Source organism: Cebidichthys violaceus, unplaced genomic scaffold (genome assembly GCF_023349555.1).
Source record: "Cebidichthys violaceus isolate CVI_PGR_0920_01 unplaced genomic scaffold, fCebVio1.0.p SCAF_351, whole genome shotgun sequence".
Lineage (NCBI taxonomy): Eukaryota > Metazoa > Chordata > Actinopteri > Perciformes > Stichaeidae > Cebidichthys > Cebidichthys violaceus.
In genome coordinates, this window is record NW_027176541.1 from 1 (window position 1) to 21075 (window position 21075).

Here is a 21075-nt window from a genome sequence, read left to right on the forward strand (position 1 = left end):
CGTCCTGGCCAGGTATATTCCCAGCCAGAACCCCCATGTCCGACAGGCCGCCTGCATATGGCTGCTTTCTCTGGTCAAGAAACTCAGCCAACACAAGGAGATCAAGGTGAGCGTTCTATACAACTGTATACTTCTGAAACTCAAGAGGAACAGGGTCGCACTTACCAAGAGAGGAGTTTGTGATTTCAAATATTACAAAACTATTGGTGTCATACTTAATTATGCTTTACCTTGTTTTTGGTGAGTGAGATCTGGAGTTAAGACCTTCACACACAAGCCTGTTATTTTTATTTGGAAAATGTCTGATGTTTAGGCAAATAACTATACTTTATCATTGAACTTTTTTCCAAATTTTTTTCCACATTTGTAACAAATGCTCACAAAAGGTGTATCTCTATTTATTGATGACTTTTAGCTGTAGAAAATACACAATAATGCACTTGTTCCCTAATGAGAAAGAAGTCATCAGAGCTTGAAGGCTACATTTTGTTTTGTAGCAAAGAATGAAAAACACAGACTTGTCCCTTTTTTTTTTTTTTTTTTTTTCTTTTCTTTTCTTTTCTTTCTTTTTTTTGTAATACAAACTTTTGCCTTTACTCTTCCAGTCCCATTTGAAGGAGATTCAGGTGGCGTTCATCTCTGTCCTCTCGGACCCTGATGGTAAGAAGAGACTTCAGTCTAACCGGACTCCATTATTACTTCACACCAGCTCATGCTTTTTAAATGTACATGTGCAACATTACAAAACTAACCATCGCCCCTTGCACTCTCCTTTCTCTTTTCACGTAGAGTTGAGTCAGGATGTGGCGTCTAAAGGCCTGGGCCTGGTCTATGAGATGGGAGGAGAGGTGGACCAGCAAGAGCTGGTGTCTACTCTGGTGGAAACACTCATGACTGGCAAAAGGCGAGTGGATGGTTGAGTAAAGGAGGACGGAGTGAAACAATAGAAAGAGGCGCGGGAGGCTGAATGAGGTCGCAACATTCTCTGTGTTCATACAGATATTGTTAAATTCTTGTTTGTTTTTGCAAACAGAGTGAAACACGCTGTTTCAGAAGATACAGAGGTGTTCCAAGGAGAAGGTTTGGGGAAAACACCTGACGGGTAAGTCAGATCTCACCACTATGAGACATTTTCTTTCCCAAATGTAATGGAAATGCTTTGTGTGCACACATTTACCTTCCTCTCCCTCTCTCATGGACGGTCCCCGGACAGTCACGGCCTGACCACTTACAAGGAGCTCTGCTCACTGGCCAGCGACCTGAACCAACCGGATCTCGTCTACAAGTTCATGAACCTGGCCAATCATCATGCCATGTGGAACTCCCGCAAGGTATCGCGCATCGCCATCAAGTTAATTTCCCCTCTGCCACACGTGCCCCTTCTCTTGACTGTCTGGGCCTGTCTCACCCTTCCTTCCACCTGACCTCTCCTCCTTCCAGGGGGCAGCTTTTGGTTTCAACATGATCGCATCCAAGGCCGGGGAGCAGCTGGCCCCCTTCCTGCCCCAGATTGTGCCCCGCCTGTACCGCTACCAGTTTGACCCCAACCTGAGCATTCGTCAGGCCATGACCAGCATCTGGGATGCCTTGGTCACTGACAAGACCCTGGTAGGAGCTCAGTCTTGTGTGACGCACACAAAAATACATACAAACAAATGGGTGTAAAATTAGATATGAAAGACTATCACTGTTAGAAGTACAGTGAGCATGTTGGTTTGTTCTGGTGCCTTTCAGGTGGATAAGTATCTGAAGGAGATCCTGCAGGATGTGATTTCCAACTTGACCAGCAACACCTGGAGAGTCCGCGAGTCCAGGTACAGTAACTATACACACACTAAACACCAAAAATTAAGATTTTCTACTTTAATTTATCTTATTTAGCTTAGTAATTGACTGAAAAGATAAAATACTCCAAAATGCATTTTCCTAGTTTCTATCTAGGTTTTATTTATTTATATATATATATACACACACACACACACACACACACACACACACACACACACACACACACACACACACACACACACAGTATTTTTTTTTTTTTATTATTATTTTTTTAGACATTGTAGTCCTAGGGTAAAGAAGCCTTTGCTGTGATGAAAAGGTCAGATAATATATCTGCTTTTGATGGATTGATTTCCCCTCCAGCTGCCTCGCCCTGAATGATCTGATTCGCGGCCGCCAGGCTGACGACCTCATCGATCACCTGGCAGAAATGTGGGAGACGCTGTTCAGAGTCCTCGATGACATCAAGGTGAGCGGGAAATGATCCAAGAGCAGCAGATAGCTCTGACACATTGTAAAAACTGTGGATGGACACACGAGATGATGAATCATATGAGGCTGTCATGTAGGGCAGACATTACATACGCACAGCAGAATAACTACAATAAGTATTACATTATTTTATTACATATTTCTGACTGTCATCTTGCATTTCAGGAGTCTGTGAGGAAAGCAGCAGACCTAACGCTGAAGACACTCAGCAAGGTAAAACTGTTCTTCCCAACAGCGGCCTCTATGATTGTTTGCGTGTTCACGGTACGAGTGTCTCGTGTCACCCGTCTGTCCAGGTATGTACTCGTATGTGCGAGTCTACGGGCTCTGCAGCCCAGAGGACCGTGGCGGTGCTGCTGCCCACCCTGCTGGAAAAAGGCATCGTCAGCAATGTGTCGGAGGTCCGCTCGCTAAGGTACCATCTCTGACCTCGATCTGAAGGTGCTGGTTATGAGGCAGCTTATGCTGTATGTTAAAAAATGAAATAAACATTTTTAGAAGATGGCAAACTGGGTGAGGATGTTTTTTTGGAGCGTAACAATAAAAATCATGTTGAAAGTTATTTTTTTGTAAATATATTTCATTGATTTTTTTGTATTTGTTTTGTCCCACAGGCGTAAAAGATCTACATTTGACTTAAACTTCAATTCGAAGTCACCACAGCTAAATTTAACCGTATTTGTATCTGCTTTCTTTGAGTCCTTAAACCTTTTAAAATCACCAAAACAGCAAGACTTTTCTAACATGTCATGACGTTGAGCAGTGTGGCTCTTTTTGTTTCAGTTCTCCCTGAACTAATCTTTTAAATTCCCTGCCAGTATCCAGACCCTGGTTAAGGTCAGTAAGACTGCAGGTGCCAGACTAAAGCCTCACGCCTCTCGGCTGATCCCGGCCCTGCTGGAGGGCCCTCAGCACCCTGGAGCCTCAGGTCCTCAACTACCTCAGTCTCAGAGCCACAGAGCAGGAGAAGGTACCCTCAGTTGTCCGCCGCATCACCACCCAAAGTGTGGCGACCGAAGTCTGTACGTTTTTCAATATTTTTTTTTCTTGAATCACTTTTCTAGAGTGCCATGGACGCTGCCAGGCTGAGTGCCGCCAAGTCCTCTCCGATGATGGAGACCGTTAACATGGTAGGAAACAAAACATCAGGATTCATTTAACAAAACGTGACAAAAGCCGATGCGATCTGTTTAGTGAGGATCCGTCTCGTGTGTGTCCCAGTGTCTGCAGCACCTGGACGTCTCCGTGCTGGGAGAGCTGGTTCCCAGGCTCTGTGAACTGCTCAAGAGTGGAGTCGGCTTGGGCACCAAGGTACGCACGCACGCACACACACACACACACACACACACACACACACACACACACACCTCTGTAGTCCCTAATTCCTAGATTGTGTGCAAGTGGTTGACGCTTTGATTGTCTTTTTAACTACAAGCTGTTTCTTGAATGTCGGCCCTGTATGTATGTATGTATGTATCTATGTAAAGATGCAGCGTGTCGAGTCAGCCCGTTTATGCTCGTCTCTCTGTTTTTTGGCACAGGGAGGCTGTGCCAGTGTCATTGTCTCACTCACAGTGCAGTGCCCACAGGACCTCACCCCATACTCAGGTAAATGAAGCTCATCTCTTCTTGGAATGCATTTTTAATGTTTGATGCGAGTAAACTGACGACAGGGCTATTGTTGTCGTTGTTTCCAGGTAAGCTGATGAGTGCCCTGCTGAATGGCATCCATGACAGGAGCACTGTCGTACAGAAAGCGTTTGCCTTTGCTCTGGGACACCTAGTCAGGGTAAGCACCACTCCTGCTCAAGCATTTTATTATAATAATTACAGCATGGGTCGTTCTCAGTGACTTACTAAGCATGGCTGGTTGCACTTGTTTCTCCCCCCCCCCCCCCCCATCAGACAGCAAAAGACAGCAGCGTAGAGAAACTACTACTGAAGCTCAGCAACTGGTACTTGGAAAAGGAAGGTGAGGCGGCAGAGAAGTCGATTTGTCCTCTCAATATAATGATTCTGTTTGTGCATTAAACCCAACGCCACCTTTGGGACACCCGCTCTCTCCTCTCTATTTTCTCTGACTCCCAGAGCCGGTGTACAAATCGTCATGCGTGTTGACCGTGCACGCCATCAGCCACTACAGCCCCGACGTGCTGAAGGGCAACGCGGGGGTGGCTCTGCCGCTGGCCTTCCTGGGAATGCATCAGGCGCCGGGTCCCGATGAGGAGAAAGGAGAGGGCCACGATGCCACGCTGTGGGCTGAGGTGTGGCAGGACAACGTCCCAGGTGAGAACCAATTATATATTTAAACAGTTGTTTCAAAGAAATAAATGACAAACTACTTGGAGATAGAAAGAACTTGGTCTAATCACAACATCTCTACGTATTTTGTTGCTGCGCTAACACAAGCTTCTATTCTCTGAACTTGTCTTTGACTCTAGGAAGCTTCGGGGGCATCAGACTCTACATGACGGAGCTGATCGCCATCACGCAGAAGGCCCTGCAGTCCCAGTCCTGGAAGATGAAGGCTCAGGGTGCAGCTGCCATGGCAACCGTTGCCAAGGAACAGACGGGCTCGTTGGTGGCGCCGCACCTCGGCATGGTGCTAACGGCTTTGATGCAGGGGCTGTCCGGACGCACATGGGCGGGCAAGGTAGCGACTGAACAAAAGCAAGAAAGAGATAGTTGTGTCACAAAATACATTTGTTTTTATTTACATATATATACACTTTATTGTTTCAGGAGGAGCTATTGAAAGCCATTGGCTCCGTAGTCTCCAAATGCAGGTGAGACTCCTTGCAAACTGTTTATTTTACCCACTAATGCCAGTTTTATTTGAAGGACAGCATTCATTTACTGGAGTTTTAATTGTTCCATTGTTCCTCCGGCTGTCAGCGCGGAGCTGAAGAAGCCGTGCGCGGGCCAACCCACCGTCTCCGAGGTGCTGGAGCTCGTGTTCAAGGAATGCCGCAAGGAGAGTCTGGTGTACAAAATGGCCGCTCTGCGCTGCGCCGGAGACGTGCTCCAGAGCAGCCAGGAGGACCGCTTCAGCGACATGGCTGAGATCCTCTTCCCCCTGATCAAGAAGGTTTAAATCCCGTCTACTCATCTGATGCCGCTCGTGTGTTATTAGGGCGCCATATCGGCAGACATCTTTGAAACGCCTGTTTGAACTGTGTTCAATCTATCTGACCGATGTCCCCAACAGAACTGCCCACAGAGCGGTGGCGCAGCACAGAGGTTGCGGGAGGGTGATGACGATAAGGACGTGAAGGAGAAGGAGCTGCAGACGGAAGCCCTGCTCTGTGCTTTTGAGACTCTTGGAAAGGCTTGGCCCAGAAACCAGCAGACTCAGAGTAAGACACACACACACACACACACACACACACAGGACTGCTGCTCAGATACCACGAGTTGACTGCTTCAGAGAAGTCAATAAACCTCTAATCTAATTCTTTATTGTTGGGTTTGTCAGAGATAAAATAACATATTTGTCTTCACACAGATATGTCAAAGTTGTCGCCATGATTATGACTTGTTACATTCTCCCCATTGTCTATTTTATCACACTTTTAGATATATTCATTATATGTTGAAGGCCTATTATTCTAGTACTTTTTACTGAAGAATATACCAAAAAATATTGGTTCTTTAAACTTTAAGGTCTTAGTTGTTCACTAAATAGGACTGAGATCAAGTGAAAAGGGACCGTCTGTTAACTGAAGACAAGTGAGCGAGATTCAAAGTTGCTAAAAAAAATGTAATCTGCACTGTACCACTCTCCGATACCGAGCCAATATTCCTTAACTAAGAGTGACTCGGGGGCTCAAGGTGTGCTAACGTAGTTAGACGATGTTGTGAACTTTGTGTCCATCTGTAGCTCGTTTCCAGGCGGCGGTGTGCAGTCTGATGTGTGAGAAGCTCAAACTCAGCACCTGGAAAGTCCAGCTCGCTGTTCTCCAGTCCATGAAGGCGTACTTCAAGGGGTAAGGGCCAATTCTTTAAAATGAACCTCTGAATCTATCAGGCGGATCATGATGAACATTTCCAATCACTTATGTTGACTACGTGCGTGTGATGTTTTTTCTCCGTAGGTTGTTGCTGCTCGAGAAGGGCGGTGAAGACTTTGACGCGTTGTCTCAGATCCTTGCAGAGACCTGCGCCGCTCTCACTCACCCTTTAGGTAAGGGCCTCACAATGTCTGTGTTGTATTCTAGTATAATACACCTGCACATTATCACCATGTTTGTTCTCCTATCCAGAAAACAAAAGCTACTCGACTGTGAGGACGGAGGCCTTGTCGGTTGTGGATCTGATTGTAAAGAGAACTGGAGGTAAGTGTTTCTGGGGCACTCCAACAGTGAACATGTGTATGCTCTGCTTTGATCCATCCGTCCCTGACGAACTGTTCCCGTGCCTGTGTGTGTTAACAGAGAGCGAACAGTGGGACTGTGTGTCCGTGAAGAGCCGGGAGCAGCTGCAGCGCTCGCTGTCAACGCTGCAGACCGACAGCAGGCCGGACCTGAGGGATAAGGCCCAGGAGCTACGCAGACACATCCAGAGCCAACCCTGAACACACACACACACACACACACACACACACACACACACACACACACACACACACACACACACACACACACACACACACACACACACACACACACACACACACACACACACACACACACACACACACACACACACACACACACACACACACACACACACACACACGTAGAGCTCACCAAGCCAGCCAGATACATGCAGTCACAAACACAGAATACAACCAAATAGAGCATCAACTGTTTTTCTTTTACTTCTTTATCAGTCAAACGAAACACATCACACACTCCTCAGTCTGAGGTCTTTGATTCAGTTATCTTCTCTCTTCAGTAACAGATATTCACAAATCTCTCAAGTCACTGCATTACTTATCCACATTACGCAAGCTGACACACACACACACACACACACACACACACACACACACTTCACGTTTAGCGGCTGACGAAGCTTGAACTCGGAGCTTGAAGAGAGACTACAGTAACACAACTCAAAGTGGTGGAGGGCGAGGCCGTTATTGTAACGTGTTAATTTTGATTTGGTTCGTTTAAATGGACGGTAACATAATGAAAATAAATGCTATATAAACCGATGTGTTGGGTTTGTGGACACTGTATATCTAGAGCCCCAAAATGGGGACTTTTACTACTGTTGTGGGTTTGCCTACTCATTAAATATCAGAACAGCGTCTAGTCGGACACTTCCTCACTGGTTCACCACCGCTGCTGAGCAGTGGTGAAAGAGCTGAGGTATCTCCGTCTCCTGTAAATGATGTTCTGTCTCCTGTTTGCAAGGTGAATGAGCAAGACCACAGCCAATTTAGTACGGTCTTGAGAAAGAAATAAAAAAAACTGTTCAGTTGAAAGTGATGCTATAGTTGTTTGAATTCGTCCCTGATAAAATAAAAATTCTTTTGTCCTAATACGGAATGATGGTTTTATATTTACGTTTTTTAAAAAAGAAGCAAGATAGTGTTGCATTTCAAACTCATGATCACACAAGTATTAGTTATTTACAAACCCAAATAAAAGGTTGAACTTGATGATTGACATTCAGAAAAAACATGCACTCAAGTCGCATGTTAAGTTACTTATCTTAGGTAAATAAATGCATACATCTCAGCTGCATTATCTAGTTGTACTTTCTGGTGAGGTTCATCTAACAGCCAATCAAATGTCATGTGACTTAATACAAGACTCAGCTGTAACTAATGCTTTTGACATGAACCAAAGCGAACAATCCTAGAGGGATATGGTCACTCAAACTCAAATATAAAGTTACGGTCGGTGTATTACTGTATGCAATAATTGGTACATTTGATGTTCAAACAATCCTGTTAAATAGTGACTCATCTTGGCAGTAAATGTTTGTTTGCTAATGAAGTATGAAATTATATATGCAACTGTAAAATTGCAACTCCAGGTCAGTGGCCTTTTGTAACGTGAATAAAGATGAATTGTCTGACCGCTCTCGTGTCTAACACTGCAGGTTTTGGTTTTTAGTTTAATCCAATCTGAAGCGGTCTGGCAATGAAAAAACAAATGAGTCAAGTAGTTATATTTAACCTGCTTTATTTACTAAAATATATGGACACAGCTGCATATAAAACTGACAATGTGTGGCAGAAGAGCATGAAGATAGACTAGAAAAGAGACAGAATAAACAAGGACACTTTAGACAAAAGACATTTACAGTTGAAAAGGTTTAAAATACACAAAGATGTGAAGAAAGTCCACACTTGCTGAACAAACACGTGCCATATAAACACAATTCTGAGATTAGGAAAGAGCCAAGACTACAGACAGGAAATGTATACACAATTGATTTCCAGAAGTCATAAACAGATACCACATTGATATGGTTTTTATGGAAGAACTCCCAGAGCACATTTAGAATACGGCTGTGCAGCAATTAGCTGATGAGCAGTTTGTTCCTCTTGTCCTTCTGACGACCCTTGTCCTGGCCTTTCTGCGGGAGGTTGGAGTCACTCTGGCTGAGCGCCGTCCGCGACACCGTGGACATGCCGTCGACGAACTTGGTCTTGAACAGGACATTGGCGTTGGTGAACATGCCGTCCTTCAGGGACACCACCACGAACTGCAGGGAGAGAGAATTTAGGAAGGTAACTCGTGTGCATGTATTGCTCTTTGATGCAACCAGGACTAAGAATTCATGGCCGCACTGGTCTATGTGAGGCTTAGTACGGGTATCATAACGTATGCATACCTGGGAGTGTCTGAAATGTGTGCGCAGCATCTGTCCGATGTTCTGCGTGTGCGAGAGATCCAGGGCCGCGTCCACCTCGTCCAGGATGTAGATGGGAGCTGGTTTGAACAGCAGCATGGCCAGGATGAGGGACAAGGCCACCAGTGACCTGAACACACAGACACAAAGAGGACGCTCAATACGGGAGACGGACTTCATTCATCGTCCATGGAAACCGTTACACCCATGCTGCTAAAAAAATAGACAAAACAATTGTCATAAAAGTGCTTTTTTGCTGACCTTTGCCCACCGCTGAGCTCGGTGAGGTTCTCCTTCCAGGTGCTGCCCAAGGCCACCTTGAACTCGAGACCTTCCAGGACACCATAGCCCTGGAGGGGAGCCAGCTTAGCAGTGGCCCCTGGCAGCAGAGTGGAGAAAATAGAGCCAAAGTCCTTGTTTACCTGCAGAGGAAGGGAAATATTAGAAGGTAAGGAAAAGTAACAGGAATCACAGTGAGGTCCGAATCCATGAGACAGAGTACCTAATAAACTGGCAATGCTGTGTATATTGTCCCTCAGTGTACATAGCCCAATGTGAGATGAAAGTGAGCCACAAATGGAAATAATGATTTGCTGAGAGGAAGCAGACCTTCTGCCACGCCACGTTGAGAGCCTCATTCTTCTTCTGGTCCAGCTCCGCGATGGTCTGCAAGATTTTGGCTTTGTCATTCTCCACGATCCTCTTCTTCTTCATCAGGTCGTTGTACTGCAGGAGGGAAGACAGTTGTGTGGGATAAACGTAGAGTCTTTCAAAGCTGCAGTTGTAGTTTGTTTTTTTCTTGCGGACACAATCTCTCGCGTCTCTGTCCTCACCCTCTCCTCTGCCTCATTCAGCATGTTCATGGCCCTCTTGTTGACATTCCTCTCCAGCTTGCTGGTGGTCTCCTCCAGCTTCTTCAGCCGCTGACCGGCCTCGCGGGGGTTGTTGGTCTTAAAGTCGTACGAGGTGTTGGGCTGGCCGAAGAACTGGCGCTCTGACCGGATCCAGTCATGTTCCTCCAGCATCCGAGACACCTGGAGGACCAACGTTATGACGAGGGGGAGAGATGGAGACGTGTTTAGAGGACACTGAACATGAAGACAGATGAAACAATCAGAGACCTCAGATTTACACTACTTAAGTAGAGGACTGAGTGTGTGTGTACCTTGTCAGCAGCTTCCTGGCTGTCTTTGCGGTGCTTACTAATGTTGTGTTCCAGCTCCTTGATCTTCAGCTGGACTTCGTTGTTCTGCTCCCTTATCTTATTGGCCTCTGTGCTCTTACCCTGGAACATTCAGTTTGATAAAAAAATAAATATCAAACATATCCTAAAATTCCAAGCTGTAAAATAAGTCTGCACTAGACAATTAAGAAAGTGAAAGACCACAGCATTAAAAAGGAACAACCTGGAGCATTTCGGGAGGATCTATTAGCAGAAATGGAATATATTATTCACAACAATGTCTTCATTCGTTTATTATCACATGGAACTAAGAACCGTTGCGTTCTCGTTAGCTTAGAATGAGCCCTTCACCTCTACAAAGGGAGCACCATGTTTCTTCAGTTGCCTAGAATGGACAAACCAAACACTGCCCTTTCAGCGTTTTCATGTGACCTGAAGTACAGTTCTAATGGTGCAGTGGCAAACAGCGTTACCGTGGTTTTACACTCAGCGGCTCACGTTACCGCAGAGCAGAGGGCTGTTCAGTTCACCGCCAAATCCTACACACAGTCCTTTAAAATGTGCAATCACCTTGAGCTCTTTGTCCTGAGCCATGATCACTTCCTTCTGGTTGGCCAGCTCCTCCTGGGCTTTGCGCACTGCCTCCTGCACAGCGAGACAGAGAATGAGGTACGGTGAGAGAGAGAGGGAAAATAACAACAGAGTAAACATGTATACTTAGATGTGAGCTCTTGGGGAGACAAATTTCAAAAAGCATAAACTTGTGAGCGTGACAGTTTGCACCTTAAAAATTATGCAAATACCTTGTTCTGTGATACGGTGCAAGCCATGCTGTCTATCTGCTCCTTGATGGCCCCCATGGCTTCATCCACAGCCTGAATCTGCTGCTCATAACCAGCCTGCTCCCTCCGCAGCTCCTCCAGCTCCAGGGCCACGGTGTCAGACTCCTGCAGAATGTGAACACGTTTGATGAATTCACCAGAGGCACAAGCAGAATGAGGCTGCCAAAGCATTGCATGGAGAGGACAACTGGCGGCTGTGTGTGTGATTGCACGTGTGTGTGTGTGTGTGTGTGTGTGTGTGTGTGTGTGTGTGTGTGTGTGTGTGTGTGTGTGTGTGTGTGTGTGTGTGTGTGGTTGGCGTACCTGCTGCTTTTGCTTCAGCTTCTTATTGAAGGCGTCAGCTTTGGCCTTGGCTGCGTTGAGTTTCTGTTGGGCGGCTTTCAGCTCCTTCTCCCTCTCGGCCTCGGCATTCTTCATCTTGTTCTCCAGCACCTTGTACTTTTCCTCCGCCCGTTTCTGCACCTCCTTGGTGACACGCAGAGTCTCCTCACTCTCCTCTGGTTCAGCAAGCACACCACACACAGTTAAGTTAGCACAAACAAAAAAGATTAAATCAGGACCAGTGTACCATTTTAGATTTCACAAATCTAGTGTCTATTTGTATTCAGTATGTCAGCATTCTGACCAATGGCCTTGCGCAGCCTCTCCAGCTCCTCTTGCTGCTGGTGGAAGGAGCTCTGCTGCACCTTGGCCTGCAGAATCTGTTCCTCCTCCACCTTCAGCTCATACTGTTGCTTCAGCTGACGGTACCTGGAGGGAATGAAGAAGACAACGTAGCTCAAGGATGGAAAGAATATGACATAATTAAATACAGAACACACCAGGAGGATGTGAAAGCAAGGTTCAGGGCACCGAGTTGGTGATGTATTTTGAGAATTAAAATTTCTTAGAACATTTGGGAAAACTTGGGAACAAAAGCCAATACTGATACAGATATTTTTTTAAATCCATAACAATATGTCGGACAAATATTTTTTATAATAAACAAAATAACCTGTATATGGATCCCTTATATTAGGTTTTCTTTTTAAAGACGTTTGACCACGATACATACTGAAGAGGAGATTGTTCCCTCTGGTGGACAAACTATGTAAAAGGTGAAACTGTTTCTAAATGACCTCCATGTTGGTAAGTTTCCAGATAGACCGATAAAGATGCATCCGTCATAAACTAGTATCGGCTCATATATCAGCTCTATGTTAACTGGTGTGGGTATTTTGTGTGTTTGTGTCTGCATACTTCTCCGCGGTTGCCTTCAGGCTGGCCAGCTGTCGCTCATTATCCTGGAGCTGGGCCTCTTGGTCATTCAAGTTGTCGCGAACTGCCTTCAGTTCCTGTAGGCTGGACAGGACCGATGCTGACTGGGAGCGAGCGCCTGGGAGAGAAAAGGGCATTGTGTATGAAAAATGTAATATTACATTTGTCTAGTAAGTCCAAACTGGTATTCCAGGTATGCACAGAAGCTTTAGAAAACAGTGATAAAGCAAAGTTTCAAAGCAACCGTACATACTGCAGGTAACACACACATAATCGAGCACGAGTCTCACCTCCGCTCAGAGTCCCCTGTGGGTCGAAGATGTCCCCTCCAAGAGTGACGGTCTTGGTCTTCACCTGCTTATCAAAAGCCACTTTTTTGGCGTTGTCCAGGGTGTCGCACACCAGTGTGGAGCCAAAGACGTACTCCATGGCCTTGCGCAGGTCAGACTCGTAGCCCACCAGGGACAGAGCCGCGTGGACGTTGTCCTCGCCGACCTGGCAAGAGGGGGGAGGACAGACGGAGAAGAGCCGGGCCTTTTAGGATCAGACAGAGCGACGACTCAATTTCCGAAACGGGCTGTATTTAGATGTCTCACCAGGCTCTTGGCGGTGTTCACCACTCTGTCGCTGAGTGTCTTGGCAGAGATCTTGTTCAGGGGAATGATGGTGTACCTCCGCTGCAGCTCTCCCTTCTCCAACAGCTTCTTACCGGTCACCTGGCAAAGACAGAAATCACATGGTCGACTCCGGTTGCACTGTCCCAGTGGTACGCGAATGAAATAACATAAACATCATTACATGATTGCACACTGTCCACTAACACACCTACCTCTGTGTCAACTACAATGTTATAGAGGCGGCCTCCTGCAACCACCTCCAGTCCTGTTGCGTAGGAGACGTCACGGACTGTAATCAGGTTAGCGAGCAGCCCCTTCACTTTGCTGCGGTCCCATCCTCGCTCTGGGTCCCTTTAAGATGGTAAAAACACATTAAACACGATACTATCAATCTTCTCTGGGCCAAGCAATACGATGATACCTAATTTCTTTTTTTCTTTTTACGTTCAAAGCTTCTATTGAGGTTTTCAAATGGCGCTTTCGTCATGTTTTATGATGTCATCAAACTTAGAAATGGTAAAAAATGTGATTTTGTGTTATTGTGGTTGTATAAAATGAAATTTATGGTGCTGTTAAATTGCTGCTAGACCGCCCCGTTGACCAAGACCCGGGCCTCCCTTTGTGTGCAGCAAACTAGAAAGCAAACTGGTTTATTTAGCTCAGGGAAAGTTGTTGTTTTTGAATGGCTAAACATCAACAAATATGAATTGAAGTAGAATATTTGATTGGGTATAAATGTGTTGTGAATTTGGGAAATGATCACATCTATTTTTTTCACCTGTGTGGATGTGCAGGACCTTTGAATTCAGAATAGTTTCATTCAATTAATTCTCATTAATTGACAGTTTCAGAATTAGTGTGATGAATAATGTGAATGTGTGTACAGCTCAAGCTAATTTCCAACCCATTATCAGAGGGCAAACTAACAGCACATCTATATTCACAACATACTGTACAGTTACAGATATGAGCAAATCCTTACTTGTAGTCGAAGCGCAAGTTGGGGAAGCGAGACACAAGACGTTCATAGGTCTCTTTAAGTTTAGCGACCTCTCTGGACAGCTGCCTTCTTTTGTCCAGCAGATTCTCCTCCTTCCCATCTGAAAAGCATACACAGACCCCACTTGTTAATACAAAATGCGTAACATGAGGAATGGCGGCTGCCATGTGCACCAGAGGCTGACCTCGTGCAAAGCTCTGCTCTCACACAGTACCTTCATAGTTGAGTTTAGCCAGCTCCGCCTGCAACTTCTCCCTGCTGCTTCTGACGGCCTGCAGGCTGTCCTGGTCCTTCTTGTAGCCGCTGTCCATCTTTTTCACCTCGGCCTGTTTGGTCTTCAGCTCAGCCTGGGCATGCTTCAGGGTCATCTGGGCCTGGACGGAGACAAGATGGATGAACAATCTTTCAAAACGAAAGGAAATACATTGAGTATTTTCTCAATAAGGAGTGAGTTTAGAGATGGCAGGCCTGTGATGTGTGTTCATGCTTTTGAGCAAAAATGTTTGTACTGCAAACTTGCTGATGAATGTAAACTGGCAACCTGAAACACTTGATCCCTGTCGGATACGTTCATGTCCTTTCCTCACCTGCTTGGCCTCAGTATCAGCCTTGCTCATGTCGTTCTTGCAGGTCATCATCTGGCCTGCCAGCGTGGCCTCCTCTCCGTCCTCGTTGGTGGAGAGGCCCGCGGACACGGCCCTGAAATGCTGCTCAGCTGCCTCAAGAGCCGCGCTGTCCTTCTGTCCCTCCTCCTGGAGAGCCTGAAGCTGCTCCGACAACTTAGAAACTTCCTTTTCTTTTACCACAAGCATTTTCTTGTCCTAAGGACGAAGGGAAACAACTGTTGAAGTTTTTGTTTGGACAAGAGATTAAACAAGTCATATAGGAACAAATTAGCTGAATGTATTGTCCCGTTACCTCCTCCATACTCTTGACAAGCTCATTCCTCTTCTTGGTTTCATCTGTGACATTCTGTTTTTTCAGGTCAAGCGCACTCTGAGCTTTGGCGTCCACACGTTGCACATCAGCTAGAGTCTCCTCCAGAGATTTTAATACTCCACTCACCTCCTACAGGTGAGCAGATAAACATCAAAGGCAAAGCAATATAACTCAAGATTCCTTTCCTTTGCTGTTGTTTCATTTAAAACACACAAAACATTAAATATTGATAAGCTACAGATCATTTTGGACACTTCCTCCAATATGTCTTGTGAACCCTAGAGGGTCATCCAGGGGCAAAGATTCAAATGTTTAACAAAATCGACTTCCCAGGAATGCGGGAGAATTGAGAGTTCCAGTGTACCTGGTCTTTTTTCTTCTGCAGCTCCTGAATCTGGGCCGACAGCTCCTGGACTTTGCTCTCATTCTCGGCCATGCTTGCTTGCATCTTGGTGATGTTATCCTGCATCACCTTCAGATTATCTGCCGACTTCAGCTTGGTTTCCTCGGCACACACAAACAGCCAGGCCACATACAGCCGGGACAGGTGCTGGATCTCACGCATCAGCTTCTGGTACTCCAAGTATGATGATCGTTCCTGCAGAGGGAGTAAGGTTTGGAAAAAAGGGTGAAAAAATTACTTTAACAGAAATTATATGTTAATCGGATACTGTCACATTCTTGCCATTACATGTCAGTCACAGCAGGGATTTTGTACGTTTTGACTTTGCATTGAACCTACCTCTTGGAGTTTATGCATGGTTGGAGTGATTTCTTCATCCAAAATCTTGGAGGAAACAAAGAGAAACATTTCAACATTAGTTGCAGTTGTATTTGTGGAATGAAAGGAGATAAATAAGTCAAAACAAGTTGGGATGTCTAACATACCGTCTGAATCTCCTTCAGCTTGGCCTCCTTCTTCTCAATGGTTTTCTGAGCGCTAATCTTTTTACACTCGTACATCCTGGTTCCCGCTGCCTCCTCGATCATGGCAAGGATCTGAAAGCAAAGAGGTGGTCATTGGAAGACTTGAAAAAGACGGGACGACAGTATGAAATAGTACCAACGGTGGACAGCCTGTGCATGCTTTACCTCTGGTGGCTTCATGTTAAGAACTTTGGTGATCCTCCCCTAAAGTATCGGAAACATCACAAGATGTAAAATACTGCCGAGGGTTACAAACAACTACCACGCACACTGCTGCAGACACAAGACTGACCTGCATGATGAGAAAATGCGGGTTGTTGACGTTGAGGCCAATAGAGCAGAACAAGTCCTGCACCCTGGTGTTGTTGGCATTCACTCCATTGATGAGGTACTTGTTCCTGCCACCGATCACCACCTAAAACACAGTTGTATAACACAGTTTTAGTACCGGCATTGCACACAATGACCAGTTGTACACCAGTGACAGAGCTGTTGATTGATTTCTTGGCCAACCTGTCTGGTGACGGTGATCTCATCGTGGGTTTCAAAACCCAGAGGACTCTGGCTTTTGTTGGAGTTGTCAAAGGTAATAGACACCGTGGCCTTGGTGATGCCACCCTGTCCATTTTTGTAAACCAAGTCCTGGAGGTTGGAGGCTCGCACCTTTCAAGTGAAAATGACACAAAGAGATAACGTTGCAGGTTTCAAGAGAGACCGGTATTCCTGAGAGTTAAGATGCTTCTAGCTAACAGTTAGCTTACTGACTCTGTTTTGGTAGTTACCGATAGAAAAATACTACAATACCCAACTGTGCAACATGATTCATGTATGGTCAACAACTAGGTGACTTTTAGCCATAGAGCGTAATGACCTTATAGCCAACAACACTTACATGGCTGAGGTTGGAAATGCCCAAAAGGAAACATATCGAGTCCAAAATATTGGACTTGCCGCTGCCGTTCAGTCCCGTGATGGCGTTGAACAGCGGGTCAAAGCCGTTGATCTCCGTCCTCTGTGCGTAGGACTTGAATCCTTCAATAATAATAGACTTGATGTGCATCTTTAGGCTGTCCTCCCCGCGGACTCAGGAGGCAAAGTTTACGGTGTTTGAAAACCCAATCGGCAATTAAAAAGTCGAAGCACTAGGTTATCGCCCAGTGTTTATGACCGACAACAGGAAAAGTCGCTCTGCTCTCCTCTAACTTGAATTTTGGCGGCAGGCGTGGAGCCGCTGGTCCGTCCGTTTTTTTACCGGAACAGGACGAAGACATTTAAATAAATCTTAACACGATTTGTGTGCATATTAAATGAATGTATTGATATTGGAATATGGTTGACATTGCATTTAAAGACAATACGCAAAGGACACCGTTTCATATATATTCATGTTTATTTTCGTCAGGCAATGTTGACGGCTACTAAATGCTCCCCGTCGCCTGCAGCAATGTTTTAGGGCCACCTGTAGGTAGAAAGGCTGAACTGCAGATGGAAGAAATAATAGATCGCCCCGTGTCAGACAACCATAGATTGTGGACGACAATTTAGGAAGGTTACAGAAAAACGGTTTAACGTCAACGACGGTGGTTGTATTTTAGCCAAAGCTAATACAAGTATGTAAAAGATAATTGCTTTTGGCCTACTGTATTTTATATTGTTTTTATAGATGATTCTACCCCGTTGAAAAATGAATAACGTGAAGCATAAAGCCATACTCACCATTAAGAACGACAGAAAGTCCTAGCATTAATGTCAATTACTTTGACCAAATATATAAAGTCTTAATCTTTTTTAATTACTTGGGTTTTTCACGATCATTTAGTATCATTTTAAGTTATTTTATGTTTCAAATGTAAAACATTATCAACAAAGCAAGAAATAAAAATAAATCTGGTGGGGGTAATGTTGAATCCTGTATTTACTCTTTTGTGGCCTAATAGGGATTGTCAATATATCGATTCTAATATATATTGGAATCAGCCATATATGGTAATTCAGTTGTAGGGACTAAACTGAAGTCATGAGCTACAAAGCCCAGACTACCACAGACAAAACCCTATAGGAATAATCAAATATATTGTACAAAGTGAATTACTGCACCACATTAATGATTCCACCTATAAGAATGCTAAAGGCAGAGAAAGAAAATAAATGTGTAGTTGTTTTTATTTGTTCTCCATTTGAAATTCACATGTTTACAATAGCGCACAGAATGGAATACTGTCAAGGATGAATAAGTTCACAAAAGATCACAAAAGTAGATTAAACAGTTAACAAATACCAAGCTGCTGGAAACTTGCATTTGCCACGAAGATACATTCAGCAGAGTATTGATGCAAAAAGACATTTCATGGTGAATAAGCCCTACTAGTGTTAACAGAAGCCACAAGATTACACTCACTTCACAGCTCCTATACACAACACAAGTTATATACTGTAAACCTTGTGCCGTTTTCTAACATACGCACGCATCTTTAAATTGACACACAAACACACACAATCGTCGTGTCGTTCCATTATACGTCCATGGGCACGGGACACATGGAGAGACACACCAAATTGAATGCGTAGAAGCAGATCTGTGTGAGGACAACACAGTCTCCTCGGTTGGAGTAGAAGGAGGTGGGCTTGATGTAGGCCCAGTCAAAGTTCCGCAGGTTCAGTGACCTCTGGCAGTACTGGTCGCTGAGGACGACCAGGGCCCGCACGAACGAGTATTTGGCCGAGCAGCTGACAGCCGTCACTGTACGCACCTTGTCAAAGTGAAGCAGGAAACAGGGGTCGTCCTGGAGCCACAGAGACACAGAATGAGATAACATTACTTATAAAAAATAAAAAAACACATTGATGATATGTTCTATGAAAGAACACAATGGTCACTCAGTTAAAATTGATTCAAATCTGACAATAAACCTTCGAGGTGATGCCGGATATATGACAGCAAATGGCACAAATAAACAAGGAATAACCTTGTTGATAAAAACAAGCATCTCAATAATTGAACCGCATCAGGAAAACTCTGTTGTTTGACAGATGAAATGAGGTTGAAAGCTGCACATTAAGCTACATCTTGAGTTAAGCTTATGTCAACCCCAGATGTTCTACATTAGTATCAAAACATAATTGAGGTGGTTGTGCACAACAATATATAGGTATAGGTAGGTGCAGAATTATTTCTCTTTTTTCCTTATCTGTTTTACATATTTTGTTTTTTATTTAGGATCCCAAAGACAGACATTTCTTTTCTGGGTCCACATGCAGTAGCACGTAGCACTGATAAAATAATTACATGAATTACAATGTAAAATTATAATTTGAGATAAATTGCATTTTTTCAAAGCTTTCATAAGTATAAGAGTAAAAGTGTGATTATTTATGAGAACACACAGTTTAACATATTAAATGTGCCAATCATTCTTTCTGTAGAAAACTATAGGAACTAATGCAATAATAAGCAAAGAGAATAGCAATACAAAATTGGGTTAATTACCACATCAGGGTCCCGTCCGTCAACAAGAGTCAGGTCTTGCAGAGGCCAGACCTCCGTCCTCCTGTAGCACTCCTGGATGCTGGAGCGTTTGGTGTGGGACTTCTTGGATCCAGACTTGAGGGACGGCTGAGATATCTGACATCGCACTATACATAATTGCACCACTTTGTTTTTTAAAACTGCGGAAAAAGGAGAAAAAAAATAAATATATATACATATTTTTTGCAAATAAATAGGCCCACTGCAGCGCCAGACTTTTCATCTGCAGTAAAAGTAAATCCTCTTTCCAGGCCTCATAGCATTTAATACTGTCCAAAGGAAAGGTTCAGCACATTCCCTGCAGATTCTGTACAGCCAAGGTAATATTCTGTGCCTGTAAAAGAAAATCCCAATGATCATCTTTAACCCCTTAAAACTGCTCTCAAATACCCGATCCAACATTTAAAAAAAGCTGTTTACCTGAGACACAGAGAAAACTTCTCCCGTGCGTCGCCTCGTCGATCTCAATAAACTCCACCAGTCTCTGTTTTTCAGGTCGGAATAAAACTCTCTGCATCTCCTCCCTCAGAAGAGACGACATCACTGGAGAGCAGACGAAGAAGAATCGAGATCAGATAATGCGGTGGGAGGGAGGGGGAAAGCTTTAAGAAAAAATCAAAAAAAAAAAAAAAAACAGAAGCAGTAAGGCAACAAAAGAGTGACAATAGATGAGAAAATCCGAGAGAGGGAAAAAAGAGAAATCGCAAACACTGAAAGCCGGCAGTGGTGGGCGAGGAAGGTGGTGGGGATGTTTCCTCCGGTCAGACCGCGTGAGAAGTATGTGGTCGTGGATATGAAATGAGCTCTTACCCCCCCCCCCCCCCACACACACACACACACACACACACACACACACACACACTCCACTCCGAGGCTGTCAACTTCTGATGATCTATGTAAATCTTTCATTAAAGTACTGCCTTTAATACCAACGTGCCCAGGAGGGATCGAGCAGAAAGGGAGCGATTAAAGGCCAATCTCTTCATCATGGTGCCCTTTTATTGCTTCAATTAAGATCCATTATACCAACGCCGATCCCCCACGTTGACTCAGGTTTCCTGTAAAATATGGATTTCACTCTTGGATATTTGTATTTACTTCAGCGTCGAAGTTGTGTGTCTCACCCTGAAGCACAGATATACAAGGACTCTGCCCTGTGGTTGTAAGTGGTTTCCTCACAAACCACTGATTTTTCTTTCCGTGGTCTCTCTGTCTTCACTCACTCACATATGCAGTAGATGGTGATGTATATATATATATATATATATATATATATATATATATATATATATATATATATATATATATATATATATATATATATATATATATACATACATATATATATGTATATATATATATATATATATATATATATATATATATATATATATATATACTGTATGTGTGTGTGTGTGTGTGTGTGTGTGTGTGTGTGTGTGTGTGTGTGTGTGTGTGTGTGCGTGTGTGTATGTGTGTGTGTGTGTGTGTATGTGGCAGGGTGCCCGATGGTCGTCTGTGATTAAACGGTTGTTGTGTGGGAAAAGGATGTCCCACAGCACTCTGCATGGTTTCCATTACCCTGTAGTAATTCAATCTCTGAGCACAGGTACGATGGGGTGAAGCACTTAAATGGGGGGATTTTACTAGCACATAAAGGATGCTATACACTTCTTTAGCGAGCATGGCTCCAC

At 44.4% G+C, this 21075-nt stretch overlaps 3 protein-coding genes across 3 annotated transcripts; 1 reads left to right on the forward strand and 2 right to left on the reverse strand.

Moving 5' to 3' along the window:
• Window positions 1-4: 4 nt before the first annotated feature.
• On the forward strand, window positions 5-7768 carry LOC137883947 (proteasome adapter and scaffold protein ECM29-like; the record flags this gene model as incomplete). The annotated part of the gene is given in 26 exon segments (XM_068725564.1): window positions 5-106; window positions 606-660; window positions 790-904; window positions 1034-1102; window positions 1214-1331; window positions 1441-1608; window positions 1735-1814; window positions 2152-2257; window positions 2446-2493; window positions 2577-2695; window positions 3099-3183; window positions 3185-3250; window positions 3345-3410; window positions 3502-3591; window positions 3822-3888; window positions 3978-4069; window positions 4186-4252; window positions 4369-4566; window positions 4722-4933; window positions 5023-5066; window positions 5176-5368; window positions 5489-5636; window positions 6161-6266; window positions 6375-6463; window positions 6543-6614; window positions 6714-7768. Coding segments are annotated over 26 exon segments (2715 nt in total), but the record flags the coding sequence as incomplete, so codon positions are not given.
• Window positions 7769-8406: 638 nt separating this feature from the next.
• LOC137883949 (structural maintenance of chromosomes protein 2-like) lies at window positions 8407-17052 on the reverse strand. The gene is made up of 25 exons (XM_068725566.1): window positions 16748-17052; window positions 16369-16518; window positions 16148-16270; window positions 16021-16059; window positions 15817-15927; window positions 15671-15715; window positions 15293-15526; window positions 14908-15057; window positions 14577-14810; window positions 14204-14363; window positions 13972-14089; window positions 13202-13340; window positions 12969-13088; window positions 12663-12867; window positions 12355-12490; window positions 11741-11865; window positions 11419-11612; window positions 11077-11220; window positions 10844-10918; window positions 10256-10375; window positions 9924-10124; window positions 9700-9816; window positions 9352-9512; window positions 9073-9220; window positions 8407-8943 (listed from the first exon to the last, which is right to left on the reverse strand). Exons 1-25 carry the CDS (start codon window positions 16913-16915, stop codon window positions 8758-8760), a joined length of 3603 nt encoding a protein of 1200 aa, XP_068581667.1. The 5' UTR covers window positions 16916-17052; the 3' UTR covers window positions 8407-8757.
• A 1022-nt stretch (window positions 17053-18074) lies between these two features.
• Window positions 18075-20000, reverse strand: LOC137883948 (exocyst complex component 1-like). The gene is made up of 3 exons (XM_068725565.1): window positions 19802-20000; window positions 19343-19521; window positions 18075-18638 (listed from the first exon to the last, which is right to left on the reverse strand). The coding sequence occupies exons 1-3, from the start codon at window positions 19920-19922 to the stop codon at window positions 18369-18371; spliced, it is 570 nt and encodes a 189-aa protein (XP_068581666.1). The 5' UTR covers window positions 19923-20000; the 3' UTR covers window positions 18075-18368.
• Window positions 20001-21075: the final 1075 nt, after the last annotated feature.